Source organism: Phyllobates terribilis, unplaced genomic scaffold, assembly GCF_046119375.1.
Source record: "Phyllobates terribilis strain yellow unplaced genomic scaffold, ASM4611937v1 Scaffold_2__4_contigs__length_985480577, whole genome shotgun sequence".
NCBI classification, from domain to species: Eukaryota; Metazoa; Chordata; class Amphibia; order Anura; family Dendrobatidae; genus Phyllobates; species Phyllobates terribilis.
Window position 1 is genome coordinate 330609867 of NW_027362762.1, and position 19239 is coordinate 330629105.

At 42.0% G+C, this 19239-nt stretch overlaps 1 protein-coding gene across 3 annotated transcripts in view; it reads left to right on the forward strand.

Moving 5' to 3' along the window:
• Positions 1–19239, forward strand: part of CYFIP1 (cytoplasmic FMR1 interacting protein 1) — a 108092-nt gene that overhangs the window by 11274 nt on the left and 77579 nt on the right. For all 3 annotated transcript variants that reach the window (XM_073664518.1, XM_073664517.1, XM_073664519.1), the window contains 5 exons: positions 8630–8753; positions 11042–11131; positions 11225–11302; positions 17588–17689; positions 18909–19090. In XM_073664518.1, the coding sequence (XP_073520619.1) occupies positions 8630–8753; positions 11042–11131; positions 11225–11302; positions 17588–17689; positions 18909–19090 (576 nt within the window). The remainder of the gene's footprint in view (positions 1–8629; positions 8754–11041; positions 11132–11224; positions 11303–17587; positions 17690–18908; positions 19091–19239) is intronic.

Here is a 19239-nt window from a genome sequence, read left to right on the forward strand (position 1 = left end):
AGGGAATCGGGCAGCATTACAACAGGAGCTAGCGTCAATATTGGTTTTCTTTTCCTTTTTATCCATTCTGAGCATTTTGTAAGGAAAAATAATCCCTCCAGACAACGGTTAGTAATTGTGTTTTTCTCTTAGATGATGACCAGTTCTGCTGTGATTCCCACCAGTAATATGGGGTCTTTCCATAGGGCAACATGTTTAGCTGACAGATTTGTTTTAAGGCTGCTTTTACCTGAGTCATTTTTTACTGTTCTAAATTGGCATCGTGTATCTGGGGTGCTTTGGGTACATGGTTCTGCGCCAGCTAGTTTTATTGCTGTATTTCATGTTCTAGAAGGGCTGATTGTTTACTGCCCCCATTGTCGGTGTGCGCCGAGGTCAGCACCATGTACAAAGGATGACTAGCCCATATTATCATTCTGCTCTGAGAATTGTGGCCATTTTACACATCCATTTGACTATATCTGTCTACCAAACGAGCGTTCAACCAACAGTTATTTCTTCAGCCGAATCCTTGGGAGTTTTCCTGCAGAGATAGGAGTACGTCACGTTGGCATAATTGGGAACAATTAAATCCCCTGCTGTCAAGGTTGGTGTTTCTGTGAATGTTATGGTTGGTCTTCATAGATTGATAGATCCCTATGTTGTACCCTTCTACAGTCTTGAGGCCCCCGTACACATTAGTTGGCTGTTGGCCGGCTGATGCTTTGGTCAGATCTCCCGCCAGACACAGGAGTGCTTTTTCAGCTGAGCGCCTGTGTGTTCTCCATGGGAAAGTTGGCGACAGACCTCTCTATTGGCGACTTTATCTCCAAGAGAACAAAGCAATTGAAAATCCAAAATCGAAGATGCTTGATTGACGTCACGCCTGACAGTAAGTTGGCCAATGCCCCCATACACATTAGAGTGTTAGCAGAACTCATTAATATCAGCGGGTGCGGCTGCCATTAGTCTAACATGTATGGGGGCCTTTATTTTTCATCCCTTTTAAGCAGGTGACAGCAAACTGATCCTTATGCCCAATTTCACCATTAACCTAAATATTCCACTGATCGTGCAAGTATTCCAAGGAGGCACAGGCATTGTGGAGGGAAGAAAAGCTTCAGATGGGAAAATTCACCCTGTTAAATTCTGGTTTCTGACGGTGAACTTTGGCTGGAGGCATACCTGGCCCGTCACATATGAAATTAAAGGCGAGTTGTATGAGAAACATCACAACCTGCTAACAAATGTGTATATGGAGAACTAGCCATGTAAGAACTCAGGAATTTGGACTATGTTCAGACAATCATTTTAAAGTCGTGGGCTAGTCATATCTGCAAATTGTGGTTGTGACTGTGTCCACATTCAGCCCCCTTTGCTGGCCCGCCCAGAGGATGGGTGCACCAGCTATGTGCCATACGGTACAATTTGTATTACCACTGTCTCACCTGCTAAGCAGACACGATTAATGTATGCCATGATTTCTTTTTTACTGTCCTTGTGTAAAAAATAAATCACGTGCACTTTCACATTGACTTACATTAATTACTGCGCTGACATGTGCACAGTGACCGAAATTACTTTTTTCTGAATGTAACCTTTATAAACAACAAAAAAAAAGTCTCCTCTTCATTCTTCCCCATTGAGGACCATAAAGCCCTCGTACACACTAGACTAATGTCAGCTGGACCCACTAATATTGCCAGGTTTGGCCACAGTCTGTGTATAAGGGTTCCGGCCTACTGATCAGGAGACCTGTCGATTGCACATAGAACATATACTATTCCTCTAAATACAAAGTCTCCTCTGAATACTAACTATAAACCTATCAAGAACAAACCAGAGTGTTGAGATAAAAATCTAAATTTTATTGAATAAATATATATTTAAGCCTCAAACAGCTATTACAAAGTATCACATATATTGACAGGTAACAGAAATGGAGAACACAAGGCTAAGCTCCCTACCCCAAAAATGTGAATAGCCACTCATTAAAATATAGGTTATACATCATAACGTGAGTAATGAATAGAGAAAGGGAACAATAGGATCTGGATATTGGAGGTGTCCTGACGAAGCCGCAGTGTGAGATGGTGAAACGTGCGTCGAGGCGTTTTCTTGGCTAATACCTTTCTACCCCTGGTCATTGGTCCAGTAACATGAACTCAGGTATATAATCCCTCTTGTGGTTGTATATTGTGGTCCACATTGCTGATAGCATATTACCAAGTCAGCTAGTCTGGATACTTGATATTTGCAGGGCCATGACTTGCTCATATTGATTAGGGTCAGTGGCACTGTGGTCTGTGTCTACTGTAGTGATATAATAATATTCAGAATAGATATTTTGATATCCAGATCCTATTGTTCCCTTTCTCTATCCATTAGTCATGTTATGATGTATAACCTATATTTTAATAAGTGGCTATTCGCATTTTTAGGGTAGGGAGCCTAGCCTTGTGTTCTCTGTTTCTGTTACCTGTCAATATACTGTATGTGATACTTTGTAATAGCTGTTTGATGCTTAAATATATATTTATTCAATAAAATTTAGATTTTTATCCCTGCACTCTGGTTTGTTCTTAATAGGTTTATACTGTCGATTGCACATGTCTGATTTTGATCTGCTGGTTACGTTGTTCTCCCTGAGATAAGCTGCCGGCTGAGATGGCTGTTGGCCGAACGATAAGCCGAAGCATTGTTTGGCCAATAGACATCTAAGGTGTATTGGCGGCTTAAGAGAATCTACAAAAACATCTGTCTTGAAGACCTGTTAGATCCATGCATTATGTGCAGCCAATTTAGTGCATTCACATAACCAGATCTTATTGACCATGTTACGGCTGCAATGGATTTTCTGACCTCAACTAACAGCCTGATATATGGCTGTAAGCATGTTGGTTCAGGTCAGTAGACCTCCGGTCAGGCCTATAACTGTGGCTGTAACACAGACCGTTGATTTCTTAGACTAGAAGATGAAATAATTGGTGCATGTAAATAGGTAATATATAATGGGTTTACATAACGTTAATATAATGGTGTCATGGTGACTAATGACATCCGGATGACGTTGGTTTTTTGGGCCTCCTGCAGTGTCATTCTTGTTTAGTAGTCACTGACAAATATATCTTATAATTTCCAATTCTGTTGTTAGTACCGTATGTGACAAAATGGCTAACCACTACATTTCCTGTGCTTTGACCACATAGGGTTCAGGTGTCTACTCCAAGCATTAACCACAAAAGATTTAGAAGTGAAACTGAGGCTTTTGGCTGCAATTATCTACACACGTGCTCCGTCATGTCAGTATTGTAGTTATTCATTCTTCTGCATCCACAATACTGATATTTATTTGACTTTTTTGTATGCAATGGTGATACCTGAATGACATTTAGTCTCCGCTTGGTGTGTATGGTATAGAAAGCTACTACCTGAACCAGGGCTGTGGAGTCTGTAAGCCAAACCTCCGACTCCAACTCCTCAATTTCCATGACTCCGACTCCCTCATACATGGCTCATGTTTAAGTGATAAATTTACTGTAGCACAGATTCATCTAAGCTAAAAGTCTAGACCAGTGTTTCCCAAACCCTGTCCTTACGGACCCCAGGATGTTTTCAGGATCTCCTTAGGTGAAAGAACCTGTGGCTGTTTCTGATGCCTTAATAATAATTCTATCACCTTTGCAATACTAAGGAAATCCTGAAAACATGACGTGTGGGGGGCCATGAGGACTGGAGTTTGGGAAACACTGGTCTAGACCCTTAGATCAGGAATAGGACAGACATTTCTAGGACATTTCATAACTTTCCCAAATTCTTATAAAAAAAAATATTCCCCACAAACTGCATTGAACTACTGTACCCAATTTATTATATATTTTAGGAGTTGGAGTTGGTCCATCTTATACTGGCTCCGACTCCTTGACTCCGACTCCACAGCCCTGACCTGAAGTCTGTCCTTTTAGGCTTTGTTAGCGCAATTTAAGCAAGGAGAGTATCTCTTTGGCCTTTGTTGTGCTGATAAACTTCTGTTTACCACAAAAGAGAAGGTATATAATAGTGTAGTAAACTATAAGGCTGTGTGCCCACGATGCGTTTTTTAAGCGTTTCCGCAGCGGCAATTCCGCTGCAGAAATGCTTAAAAAACGCTTGGTAGAAGGCCTGCCATGTCCCCCAATGATAATCCGCATGTGCTGTGCACATGCTGCGGAAATTTCCGCTGCGGATTATCATTGCGGAAAAATCCGCAGCACTACCAATTATTTTGCGGAAGCGCTGCGTTTTTGCCGCCATTGACTTGCATTGGAACGCATGGAATCCGCATCACTGCATCTGTACATGCGGAATCCATGCATTTCAATGTGCAGATGGTACCCGGGTCTGGAGGAGAGGAGACTCTCCTCCGGACCCGGGTACCATAGTACCTGTAAAAAAAAGAATAAAATAAAAAAATATATATTATACTTGCCTTCTGATGGCCCCCGGTGTCTTTGTCTTGGTTTGCCGGCAGCTCGCGGTGGACTCAATGACCTGCCATGACATCATTTAGTCATGTGAGGGGTCACGCGACCGTTGATGTCGGCAGGTCCTTTAGTCTACCGCGAGCTGCCGGCAAGCCAGGACGCATCGGATAAAGACACCTGGGGCCATCAGAAGGTAAGAATAATATTTATTTTTTACCATTCTTTCGGTCACACTATATAAATCCATGCTGTTTGCATGTATTTATATAGTGTGACCAAGTTGTCAAGCACTTTCCAAGTGATGCTAAAATCGCTTGGAAAGCGCTTTACAATCCGCATGCGGAAATGCAAGTGAAGAACGCTTCACATCCGCTTGTCCCTGGCAGGAAAAACGCATGTACAATCCACATGCGTTTTTTCTGCCAGGGAGATGCAGAAACGCTCAGAAAAAAATCCGGAGCATTTCCGCATCGTGGGCACATAGCCTAACATCTAATACAATGGTATCGGGTAAAAACAAAATATCCCATGATTTGTTTTATAGCAGGACCCGATCATTGTGTGGCGTCCAATAGAGGCTTCTGCTTAGTATATACAGTACCTTGTGAAAGTATTTGGCCCCCTTGAACTTTTCTACCTTTTGCCACATTTCTGGCTTCAAACATAAAGATATCAAATTCTAATTTTTTTGGGAGGAATCAATAACAAGTGGGACACAATCGTGAAGTGGAACGAAATTTATTGGATATTTTAAACTTTTTAAAAAAATTAAAAACTGAAAAGTGGGGCGTGCAATTTTATTCGGCCCCCTTGAGTTAATACTTTGTAGCGCCACCTTTTGCTGCGATTACAGCTTGCAAGTCGCTTGGGGTATGTCTCTATCAGTTTTGCACATCGAGTGGCTGAAATTCTTGCCCATTCTTCCTTGCAAAACAGCTCGAGCTCATTGAGGTTGGATGGAGAGCGTTTGTGAACAGCAGTTTTCAGCTCTTTCCACAGGTTCTCGATTGGATTCAGGTCTGGACTTTGACTTGGCCATTCTAACACCTGGATACGTTTATTTTTGAACCATTCCATTGTAGAATTTGCTTTATGTTTGGGATCATTGTCTTGTTGGAAGATAAATCTCCGTCCCAGTCTCAGGTCTTTTGCAGACTCCAACAGGTTTTCTTCCAGAATGGTCCTGTATTTGGCTCCGTCCGTCTTCCCATCAATTTTAACCATCTTCCCTGTCCCTGCTGAAAAAAAGCAGGCCCAAACCATGATGCCACCACCATGTTTGACAGTGGGGATGGTGTTTTGAGGGTGATGAGCTGAGTTGCTTTTACGCCAAACATATCGTTTTATATTGTGGCCAAAAAGTTCAATTTTGGTTTCTTCTGACCAGAGCACCTTATCCCACATGTTTGGTGTGTCTCCCAGGTGGCTTGTGGCAATCTTCAAACGAGACTTTTTATGGATATCTTTGAGAAATGGCTTTCTTCTTGCCACTCTTCCATAAAGGCCAGAATTGTGCCGTGTACGACTGATGGTTGTCCTATGGACAGACTCTCCCACCTCAGCTGTAGATCTCTGCAGTTCATCCAGAGTGATCATGGGCCTTTTGGCTGCATCTCTGATCAGTGTTCTCCTTGTTCGAGATGAAAGTTTAGTGGGACGGCCGGGTCTTGGTAGATTTGCAGTGGTCTGATATGACTTCCATTACAATATGATCGCTTGCACAGTGCTCCTTGAGATGTTTAAAACTTGGGAAATCTTTTTGTATCCAAATCCGGCTTTAAACTTCGCCACAACAGTATCTCGGACCTGCCTGGTGTGTTCCTTGGTCTTCATGATACTCTCTGCACTTGAAACAGAACCCTGAGACTATCACAGAGCAGGTGCATTTATACGGAGACTTGATTACACACAGGTGGATTCTATTTATCATTACCAGTCATTTAGGACAACATTGGATCATTCAGAGATCCTCACTGAACTTCTGCACTGAAAGTAAAGGGGCCGAATAATATTGCACGCCCCACTTTTCAGTCTTTAATTTTTTAAAAAAGATTAAAATATCCAATAAATTTCGTTCCACTTCACGATTGTGTCCCACTTGTTGTTGATTCTTCCCAAAAAAATTAGAATTTTATATCTTTATGTTTGAAGCCAGAAATGTGGCAAAAGGTAGAAAAGTTCAAGGGGGCCAAATACTTTCACAAGGCACTGTATGTCAGGAGCATCTTTTTCTTTGCGCTTTGCATTGTGCCATTCCTATGTTATTCTTACGATAAATTTTTCTCCCTCTGTCTGTAGTCTAATTTTCGCAGTAGGCTGTGTACTTTGTCCTCTCTGCCAAAACTGTATCTACCCTACAGTTCCCTCATTGCCAGCCCACTTCATTTATAAACCACCAGCCTGATACTTCCAATATAGTCTCAAGATGGATAAATTGCTGCCCACACAGTTTCCCCCTCCTAAGGTTCCTTCCACTTCACCTGGCATGAGCTATCCTGAAACTTTGCTACATTCAATAATGTTACAGGTGCTGATACTGGTACCAAGCAGGCTCCGTATACTGTACAGGAGCAGTGAGTCATATAATGGATTCATTTATTCTAATGTAATCTAGCATCTGGAATGCCCAGCGCCATCCCATCTGCCTAGTAACTAGTTTATAAGCTTACTATTCCTCTCTTTGGAGTCAGCCCTACCTCTGTAGATTCTGTTCTCCATTTCACCCTGTACACCTTCCCAGTCACAACTCATCAAGAATCACTTGACCATGCACCTCATAAGATCACCATAAGAACACACTGCTCTGAGAACTTTTTGCTTGATGAACAGACTGTTCAAAGCACAGTTTGGAAATCTCTGTACTCTGTGCTTTGAATGGACTATAACTGGAAGTAAGAAACTGAAGGTCCCATAATCACATGTGACAGCTCAGGACTCTTAAAAGAAAGTAAATTTATCAAGTCTCTTAATTTCACATAGGCTGCATAATGGTTAAATTATCTGTGTGCCCGGAAAACCCTTTTAAGGCCTCCTTCATACGTCTGTGTTACAAGGACATGTGGCATCCGTTTTTGTTTTTTTCATGGATCCCACATGTAACCATTATATCCTATGGTGGTTTGTTCATGTCTGTTCAAAACACAGACATGTCCATTTTTTTCTGGCAGCACGGATGACTAGGGCCAATACTAATGTATGGGTCCGTGAAAAACACGTACAGCAGATGGACGGGTGTGTGATTAACAGTATAGGAGAAGCTTTGTAATTTCTTTATCCATACTGGAAAAACACTGATGGTAAAAACGGACACACTGACGACACCGGTACCATTTTTTCATGTATGTCTTTTATACGGACGTGTGAAGGAGGTCATGCACATCTAGATTGAGATGTATGTAACAATACAGACAGTAGTGCTTCTGTATTTTCGCATAGGACATAGATGTTTTCTTCCTCTGTCGCCTTCTATGTAACTTTTTATAGTTTGCCTTCCTTTTTGCTCGTCCTCTATGGAAGCATTGTCCATTTGTGTTCTGTGGACGGGCACAGCACGTTGTGGTGATAGATTACAGTTTGCAGGAAGTTGCTGGTTCCGTTTTTTTATCTCTTGACAAGAGTGAAGAGAAGCTGGACACATAGGAACGGAGCAGCAGATGTTTTGTGTAATGGTGTTTATCGCTGTAGCTTTTTGGCTGCAATCTTTATAAACCGCCAATGTATTCTGCAAGAGAGCAAGAAAATCAGACATGACACGGTAACAGACCAAGGAGTGATGGACCTCCTTAAAATCCCTTAGTAAATAAAGGGTGGCCCAAAAGATGATTGTGATTATTTGTACAGTTGTCCGGTCAGAGGTTTATTTCTTATTTTCCTCTCTTCTTATAAGTGCAGTGAACAGAAAGAACAATGTTGTGTGGACGCGCAGTTCTTTCTTTTCTTCCCTCCCCATTGAGTGTTTTACGCTGACTCTGGTTGTCTTTGCCTTTTCTCAAAGGAAAGGGTGAGGTCGGAATCTACAGATGGGATGGGCCGATGGGTTTGGATATTCTCTTAATGTGTTAATATGAATGATTCATATAGTGGGAGATACTAAGCGTTGTCTCTCTTGTGCTTGGTGTTTATTCCACATTCACATCCTACTTATTTCTGTAATATAATACGATATTAATTTTTTTTGTTTTCTCCAGCTTCAATATGACGGCACAAGTGACACTGGAGGATGCTTTGTCCAATGTAGATCTGTTGGAGGAGCTGCCCTTACCAGATCAGCAGCCCTGCATTGAGCCGCCTCCGTCTTCTTTGCTGTATCAGGTAAACTTACTTTTAGATCTCAATTCACAGAACAATTTTAAAGTTAACCTGTCATGTGAAAAAATGCTATTAACCTGCTGATATGGGGTTATATGCTGGTCAATAGCATTCTGAACCGGCCTGACGTGTGTACTGAGAGCCCCGCTGTCTGGAGTAAATGCACTTTATTCCTCCCGGCAGCATTAAGGTTTCAGTCATGGGTGTGTCGCCGATGTGGGTTCAGTAACCGCTGTATATAGAGCGGTGGCTGTAACCGCGCCCCCAGCAGTGACTGACAGCAGCTCGGCATTAGATCCACAGAGCGGTGATAGAACCTGCTACCCCTATGACTGAAACCCACATCCTGCTGGGAGGAATAAAGTTAATTTCCTCCAGACAGTGGGGCTTTAATTGCGGGCGCCGGGCAGGTTCAGAACGCTATTGACCTGCAGATTAACCCCATATCTGCAGGTTAATAGTGTTTTCTCACATAACATGTTCCCTTCAAGCCCTATTTCTGTTCACCCAGAATAAATCGGCCATTCTCGAGGGAAAAATGCAGGTCATGTAATTAAAAAAAAAATATATATATATAATATATATATATATATACTGCTCAAAAAAATATAAAGGGAACACTCAAATAACACATCCTAGATCTGAATGAATGAAATATTCTCATTGAATACTTTGTTCTGTACAAAGTTGAATGTGCTGACAACAAAATCACACGAAAATCATCGGTGGAAATCAAATTTATTAACCAATGGAGTCCTGGATTTGGCGTCACCCCCAAAATTAAAGTGGAAAAACACACTACAGGCTGATCCAACTTTGATGTAATGTCCTTAAAACAAGTCAAAATGAGGCTCAGTATTGTGTGTGGCCTCCATGTGCCTGTATGACCTCCCTACAACGCCAGGGCATGCTCCTGATGAGGTTGTGGATGGTCTCCTGTGGGATCTCCTCCCAGACCTGGACTAAAGCATCCGCCAACTCCTGGACAGTCTGTGGTGCAACGTGACATTGGTGGATGGAGCGAGACATGATGTCCCAGTTGTGCTCAGTCGGATTCAGGTCTGGAGAACGGGCGGGCCAGTCCATAGCTTCAATGCCTTCATCTTGCAGGAACTGCTGACACACTCCAGCCACATGAGGTCTGGCATTGTCCTGCATTAGGAGGAACCCAGGGCCAACCGCACCAGCATATGGTCTCACAAGGGGTCTGAGGATCTCATCTCGGTACCTAATGGCAGTCAGGCTACCTCTGGCCCTCCAAAGAAATGCCACAGAACACTAGGATTGGCAAAGTCGCCACTGGCACCCTGTGCTCTTCACAGATGAAAGCAGGTTCACACTGAACAGATGTGACAGAGTCTGGAGACGCCATGGAGAGCGATCTGCTGCCTGCAACATCCTTCAGCATGACTGGTTTGGCAGTGGGTCAGTAATGGTGTGGGGGGATGCAACAACACTAATGTTGATTATAAATGGTACAGCAGGTGAATGGGAAGACTGAGCTCAGCGATTATCCTCTGCCGCTCACTTCTGCTTTGGGATGTGGCAGGCACTAATAGCGGTGCGTAAATAGCTGCCTGTCAGGTGTGCATGCCCAGCAGGTACTGTGTACCTGTTCTCTAAGGCTATGTTCACACATATTTGGTTTTTCAGGGTCTTTTTGCTGCAGATTTTTATGCAAATTTTCAGCTGCGTTTTGCAGTACCAGCAAAGTCTATGAGAAACCAGAATTCTCTGTTCTGTTTTGTATTTTGTGCCTTGGTTGGGCTTTTGGAAAATAATTATTTCACTTCTTTCAGTGTTTTTTTCACCCATAGGAAGTAATGAGTGGTGAAAAAAATGCATCAAAATTTACATCAGCGTTTTTTTTCAGCGTTTTTGATGGCAACATAGAATGGGGCTCTTTTTTTCACAGAACTTTATGTACATGCATAAATAGAGACAGAAGGACAGTGAAAAAAAAACCATCAAAAAACGCAGCAAAACCTGCGTTTTTGACGCAGCGAATTTCCTGCCAGAGATCAGTTTTGCTGCAGATTTGTGACGTAAAAAATAACCCAATATATGTGAACATAGCCTTAAGTATTACATGTGAACAAGCCCTACCAAGCTGTAGGCAACACCGTGGGGGTCTATACTATTTTTTTTCCCCAACCGTTCAGAGCTCCTAGAATGAGGATATGCAGGCTTTTGTGACATTTTGTAGCGATGACTAGAAAACATTAGATTAGATGACATTAACCATGTGTTATATACATTTATTAACTTGATTGATTTCATTTTTCTTGCAGCCAAATTTTAACACTAACTTTGAGGACCGAACTGCCTTTGTCACTGGTATTGCCCGGTACATTGAGCAGGCTACCGTCCATTCTAGCATGGTGAGTGGTTGGCGCATGGGGCATAAAATACACTTGAAGGTGAATGGTTTTCTGTTGCTGATTAATACATGGATTATTGTTTGCCTATAACAGAATGTGATGCTGGAAGAAGGACAGGAATATGCCATCATGCTTTACACATGGAGGAGCTGCTCAAGAGCAATACCGCAGGTAACCATCATTATCCAGATGAGTAACCAGTACACTGTTTTTTTCTACACAGTCTGATTATTACATTTCACACCTCTTCCCTGATGACCTCTTGTCATTTATACTTTATTCTGGTATTTACAGTGTATATTTCTGAGATTTACAGCTGTGTATGTTAGAGTGTTCAGCCTCGTTCACATTGTGCAGTTGTTGTGTAGCTGATAAGAAAGCCTTATTGACTCACTTTTTTTTCCCCAGCATTGTAAAAATGTCATGAAGTTGAAATGCTTTTCTTAGCATTTATAATATAATAACAGGCTTTTTTGATAGTATCTTTTATTTTACAAATGTCATATTTTTATGTCGATCATTTTCATTTCACTGTAGACTTTTTGTAATATTCATGTAACCTACAAAATATTTTCCTATACAATAATAGGACTCCACTGCAAACTTCCTGAATCAGTTTACAAAATTGGCCACAATCCCCCCCCAAAATATCAATAAAACAAATGGCGAAACACAGTAAAATAGAGAACGGGGTGAAAGATGGGAACCACCTACCCTCTGTATACAGATATCAGAACACTGTGGGAGACCACCGCTCCTACAATACTGAAGAGCAACGTCTCGTATATCTGTATTTAGAGGTGGGTGACCACCAGCCCGCATCCCTTCCTCTATTTTATATTTCATCTTTTTGTTTATTTTTATTATTGTGATATTTCTCTGTAAGAAACTAATAAGTCGTCATATTTTATTGTGGACAGGATTGTTACATGCGTTCTTTTGTTATATTGTAACAACTTGCAACTTTCGGCAAAAAAAAAAAAAGTCTTATATGGCTCTTGCTTTGGATACATGCCCAGTTTTGGCACACAAGGCCCCACCCTGGGTACACTTCACAGATTATAATAAGGAATTGTTCCCTGCGGTTGCCTAATGTGTTTTTGTGAGAGTAGTGTCCGTTCAGGTAATAGAGGAGAACAGATGTGACAATGTCAAGTTCTGCTTCACTTCCCTACCAACCTTAAGGCTGCGTGCACACTATGCGTTTTTCAGGCGTTTTTGCCGCGGAATTTCTGCAGCGAAAACGCTTGGTAATACGTGCCCCATGGTCCCCAATGATAATCCGCATGTGCTGTGCACATGCTGCGGAAATTATTATTACCATTGCGGAAAAATACGCAGCATGTCCATTAATTTTGCTGACACGCAGCGTAATTGCCGCCATTGACTTGCATTGAAACGCTTGATATCCGCATCACTACATGTGCACACGCAGATATGAAGCGATTCAATGTGCGGATGGTACCCGGGTCTGGAGAAGAGGAGACTCTCATCCAGACCCGGGTACCATAGAACCTGTAAAAAAAAAAAAAAATTAAAATAAAAAATAAAGGTTATACTTACCTTCCGATGGCCCCTGGCCTCCTCAGCGATGCGTGCGGTGTGTTGGGCGGCTCGCGGTGGTGTGAGGACCTGACATGACGTCATTAAGTCATGTGACAGGTCACATGACCGGTGACGTCGGCGGTCGCGTGACCTGTCACATGACTCAATAACGTCATCGCAGGTCCTTCACACCACCCCGAGACACCGGGGAGACTGGACGCATTGGAGAAGGAGACCGGGGGCCATCGGAAGGTAAGTATAATCTTTATTTTTTATTTTTCACCATTCTTATTCTTTTTTTTTTAACTATTACTTGGTCACACTATATAATAGTAATAATACTCCGCTGGTGCCGGCTCCATTCCAGCAGTGTCATGTGAACTCAGCGGCTCTTCATTCTCTTCTCTTTTGGACAAATCGCTTATTTACGGATGAAGGGAGAGCAGAATCGCTCACTTTCCCCAGATGTAAGCAATTTGTCCGAATGCGGGGAGTGTAAAGTGGCTGCTGATTGGCTGCAGGGTTTGCGTGACATCAGGCTGTTATGCAATCACTGGCAGAGACGGTGCCGACACCACTAGAATGGATCCTGCATTGGAGGGGAGTGTAACTGTTAAATACAGATTGAGAAGGTGTTGTCCAACCCCTGACTGACACTGGCTCTGCATTGGGGTCGGCTGTCGGTCAGGGCTGGGTGTGCGGTTACAGCAGCAGCTCTGTATTCTCAGAGTGGTGACTAAACAAGCGCCACCCCTGTGACTGAACCCAGAACACTGCCGGAGAGAATAAAGTTAATTTTTCCCCAGCAGCATTTGGCTACGTGCAGGCGCCGGGCAGGTTAGAATGCTATTAACCTGCAGATTAACCCCATATCTGCTGGTTAATGGCGGGTTTTCTGGTGACAGGTTCCTTTTAACCACAGCTGCTTTTTTTTCTCTTCTCATAATAATTGGTGTAAATGATTGGTGCAGGTAAAATGGGACTGAATTAGATAATACTTGAATGAAAGGGTCGATTTCGACCATAATGAACCATCAGCATCAAATGATTCGGTGAAAAAAAACGATTGCTCATTCTGACCGCCGGCCGAGTAATGTTCGTAATCATTCCAAACACCTGTCTGGTGTGTTGGATTTGTTTTTCGGCTGATGATCAACAATGGCTGCATCATCGGCTGAAAAAATTTCAATGTTGATTGATATAGTGTTTCAGGCCATTACTGAATGAAGCATTGTTCATTAGCATGTTTTCAGTTAATGTGAATTGGTTCCTTAAAGCTGTGTGCCCACTATGTTTTTTTTCAAGCGTTTTTGAACGCTTGTAAAGCGCTTGGTAATCCATGCCCCATGATCCCCAATGAAAATCTGCATGTTCTGTGCCCATGCTGCGGAATTTTCCACAGCGTATTTTCCTTGCGGAAAAATCCGCAGCATGTCCATTATTTGTGCGTTTTTACATGCGGATTTGAGGTCCCAATGCATTTGAAAAACGCAAGTCAAATCCGCATGTAAAAACGCGTGAAAAACATGTAAAATCCGCAAGCATTTTTACATTCATAAACACTGCAGACATTTTCTGCTTCATTTCTACATCGTGGGCACATACCCTAAAGGGAATCTGTCATCCCCTTGGAGATATCAGACCTCTACTATGGGCATACAGGGTATACAAAAGTAAATCTATACTTACGGTATGGCCCATAGTAGAGGTTTGATTGCAGAGAGAAGTGTTTTTATCTACTCTGTTTTTCACAGGCTTGGCGTCCCCGAAATCCCCGCCTATATTCTTAGTTACCATATTCCCCCCTCCCCTGCACGTCACAGGCCCTGTGATGTGCACTGTGCTCCCTGACTTCCTGGGCATGCGCAAAGCGCCATTCACATAGAGCGTGCTTTGCTTCATCCTGGCCCTTCTCTCTGTGCACTGCGCCGCAGGTTTCTATTACGCAGGCACCGGGGAGTCACGGTCACTTCCCGCCGCCTGCAGGATTTTATTTCTAGAAGTAGTGGTGTAGGCCTCACTGCAACAATAAACATTTTACTTGGTTTGTAGTACTCCAATGTACCCGCACTGAGAAATCAAGCTTTGATGCCATATGCAAATTAGCCAGGAATTGCATGGGGGCGTGTCAATACATTTAAAGGGAATCTGTCACCAGTTTTTTTTATATGGAATCTGAGAGCAGCATGATGTAGGTACAGTGAACGTGATTCCAGGGTTGTGTCTCTTACTGGGCTGCCTGCTGACATTTTGATAAAATCACAGTTTTACCTGCTTGCAGATATGCTACTTCTCTGAACGCTGAGATCTGTATAACCCCACTTGCACCACTGATTGGCAGCGTTCTGAGTATACTGTGCATAGGCAAGAAAATGCCAGTCAGTGGTGGTGGTGGTGGTGGGGGGGGGGTTATATACAGTCATGGCCAAAAGTTTTGAGAATGACACCAAAATTATATCTTCACATGATCTGCTGGCCTCTGGTTTTTATTAGTGTTTGTCTGATGTTTATATCACATACAGAAATATAATTGCAATCATATTATGAGTACCAATAGGTTATATTGACAGTTAGAATGAGTTAATGCAGTAAGTCAATATTTGCAGTGTTGCCCCTTCTTCTTCAAGACCTCTGTAATTCTCCCTGGCATGCTCTCAATCAACTTTTGGACCAAATCCTGACTGATAGCAGTCCATTCTTGCATAATCAATGCTTGCATTTTGCCAGAATTTGTTGGTTTTTGTTTGTCCACCCGTCTCTTGATTTTTGACCACAAGTTCTCAATGGGATTAAGATCTGGGGAGTTTCCAGGCCATGTACCCAAAATCTCTGTTTTGTTCCATGAGCCATTTAGTTATCACCTTTGCTTTATGGCAAGGTGCTCCATCATGCTGGAAAAGGCATTGTTGGGCGCCAAACTGCTCTTGGACGGTTGGGAGAAGTTGCTCTTGGAGTACATTCTGGTACCATTCTTTATTCATGGCTGTGTTTTTAGGCAAGACTGTGAGTGAGCCGATTCCCTTGGCTGAGAAGCAACCCCACACATGAATAGTTTCAGGATGCTTTACAGTTGGCGTGAGACAAGACTGGTGGTAGCGCTCACCTCTTCTTCTCCGAATAAGCGGTTTTCCAGATGTCCCAAACAATCGAAATGGGGATTCATCAGAGAAAATGACTTTGCCCCAGTCCTCAGCAGTCCACTCCCTGTACCTTTTGCAGAATATCAGCCGGTCCCTGATGTTTTTTCTGGAGAGAAGTGGCTTCTTTGCTGCCCTCCTTGAAACCAGCCCTTGCTCAAAGAGTCTCCGCCTCACAGTGCGTGCAGAAGCACTCACACCAGCCTGCTGCCATTCCTGAGCAAGCTCGGCACTGTTGGTAGTCCGATCCTGCAGCTGAAACAGTTTTAAGATACGGTCCTGGCGCTTGCTGGTCTTTCTTGGGCGAGCTGGAGCCTTTTTGACAACAATGGAAGCTCTCTCCTTGAAGTTCTTGATCATGCGATAGATTGTTGACTGAGGTGCAATCTTTGTAGCTGCGATACTCTTCCCTGTTAGGCCATTTTTGTGCAGTGCAATGATGGCTGCACATGTTTTTTTAGAGATAACCATGGTTAACTGAAGAGAAACAATGATACCAAGAACCAGCCTCCTTTTAAAGTGTCCAGTGATGTCATTCTTACTTAATCATGACTGATTGATCGCCAGCCCTGTCCTCATCAACACCAACACCTGTGTTAATGGATCAATCACTAAAACGATGTTAGCTGCTCCTTTTAAGGCAGGACTGCAATGATGTTGAAATGTGTTTTGGGGGTTAAAGTTCATTTTCTGGGCAAATATTGACTTTGCAAGTACAGTAATTGCTGTTAAGCTGATCATTCTTTGACATTCAGGAGTATATGCAAATTGCCATTACAAAAAATGAAGCAGTAAACTTTGGAAAAATTACTATTTGTCTCATTCTCAATACTTTTGGCCATGACTGTAGAGCTCATGGATATGGAGGTCTACATAGCACAAGACACCTATTCCTGTAGGGATAATCTCCTGCTGATAAAACACTGATTTTATCTTATTTTCATTTTTTTAAACCACAAAACAGCCTAATAAGTAGCACATCACTGGAATCTAGGTCTCTGTCCTGTCGTGGTAGCCCTTCCAAGAAGAGCTAATTTGGATTGAGATAATTATCTCTAAATCTGTCTGCCATTTTGGGTTCAAATTATATACATAAATATGATGCATCGGAGAAAGAAAATAACACAGCCAGTCTGTATGTACAATTCTTGTCTGCCCTCAGATGCCTGGTCCCAAGTTTTTATTACAAACCGCAAAGACAAGGAAAGTGGGGGTGACTTGCATTACGTTACCTAAAAAGGGAGATAAGTTGGGAAAAACAAGTTCAGAAATCATGGAAACTGTTAAATTCCTTGAAAACTGTTTCTACCCAGCTTTCTATGCCTTCTATAACAAAGAAACTTAATACAAAGACATCTCTATATCAGAGACAACACCCTGCTTTTATGAATAACACTTATAAAGCTAATATTAAAATGCAAAATTATAAAAGATATATGAATTGTCTAAAATAATAAAGCAAATTATAAATATTTATCATAACTGTCCCGAAATAAGCCTGCTGGCAAATTCCCTTTTAAGAGTGCGTGAACATACCCCAGTGCACTTGCAGCCGTATTTACATGTGGTCATGTTCATTCCTCATCTCTAGCACATTGGATTACTACAGACCAAGTATCATGCTTATTATAGCACCCGGACCTATTCAGCCATATCACTAGTTTCAGTAGTAAAATTGCTCTGACAGATTCCCTTTTACAAGAGGATTTCCACCTAAAATGTAAAAATAGTTGTGTGCACTTGCTGATGATTCTCTTTTTTTGTACCTTTTAAGGTTAAATGCAATGAGCAGCCAAACCGTGTAGAAATCTATGAGAAAACGGTGGAAGTTCTGGAACCAGAGGTCACCAAACTAATGAACTTCATGTATTTCCAGGTACCGGTCTCTGACTTTATAGAAATAAGTTGTGATGAGATTTGCATTAAAATGAATCCTCTTAGAGGACTCTATCTTATGATATGGGTATTCTAGTTACAAGTAAGCTGAGCAGCAGTACTCAATGTCAAGCAGCAGCCGCAAAAGCAAACAAGATTTTAGGGTGTATGAAAAGAGATAAAATCCCACGATCCCAACTTATTGTTACCCCTTTATAAATAACTGGTGAGTCCACATCTGGAATATGGGATCCAGTTTTGGGCTCCACACTTTAAAAAGGATATTCAGAAGTTAGAGTCAGTTCAGAGACGGACGACTAGATTATTACAAGGGATGGAAGACCTCTCATATGATGAGAGGTTACAAAAGTGGGGCTTGTTAAGCTTAGAAAAAAGGCACCTCAGAGGGAATCTCATTTACATGTATCAATATGTGTGGTCAGTACAAAGGACTGACACATGACTTATTCCTTCCAAAGTCCATACTAAGGACCAGGGGGCACTCATTACGGGTGGAAGAAAAGCAATTCCAGCAGCTAAACAGGAAAGGGTTCTTTACAGTCAGAGCAGTCAGACAGTGGAATGCCCGACCACAAGAGGTAGTAATGGCAGACACTATAACAGCTTTCAAAGAAGGGCTGGATGATTTCCTCAATACACATAACATTGTGGGTTATAGATAATTTAGACACAAAAAAAAATGTAATTGATGGAGAAAGGTTGAACTTGATGAACCTAGGTCATTTTCAACCTATATAACTATGTATTTATGAAGGTAAATGTTCGACTGCACAAAGCCAAAAACAGACAAATTGTTTTCTGTTTCCATTAATGACAAGTAGTCATTGATTATACAATCAATGACTACTATTATACAATCAATAACTACTTGACACTAATATTCTACATTTTATGATGGGTCCATGTTTAAAAAGTAAAATATAAAAAAATGTTTTGTTAAAATTCCATATTTGCCAATTGAAGAGTAAGTAGAATCTTGGGTAGTATATATATTGTGGCCACCATGTGACATTACCTGGTCTTCTGGTATATCATAGATGCATGGGGACGTCGGTATTTATTCCATAGTGATCAGAGTATACAGTCAGGGATCATGCCTATGTGTTTCCCCTCTACAGCTCACAGTATAACTTCCTTCCTCCGTAGTCTTATGTTACTGATGGTAGCAGCACTTGTGTAATCTTTGATTTTGGTGACAGAGAAATGCTACTGAACGCTTCTGTGCCGAAGTGAAACGCCTTTGCCATGCAGAGCGAAGAAAAGACTTTGTGTCCGAAGCTTACTTATTAACTCTGGGCAAGTTCATCAATATGTTTGCAGTCTTAGATGAGCTCAAAAATATGAAGTGCAGTGTGAAAAATGACCATTCAGCATATAAGAGGTGAGATGTCCATGGGGCCCCTTGTTCTTTGTCCCTCTGCTTTTCTGTCTTACTGAAAGCAAAATTGCAGCAATGCCATATTCTGCTCCATGTTGTACATAATACAAATAATTCTGTTTTTCCCTCATTTTTCTTCTTTAGAGGAAATG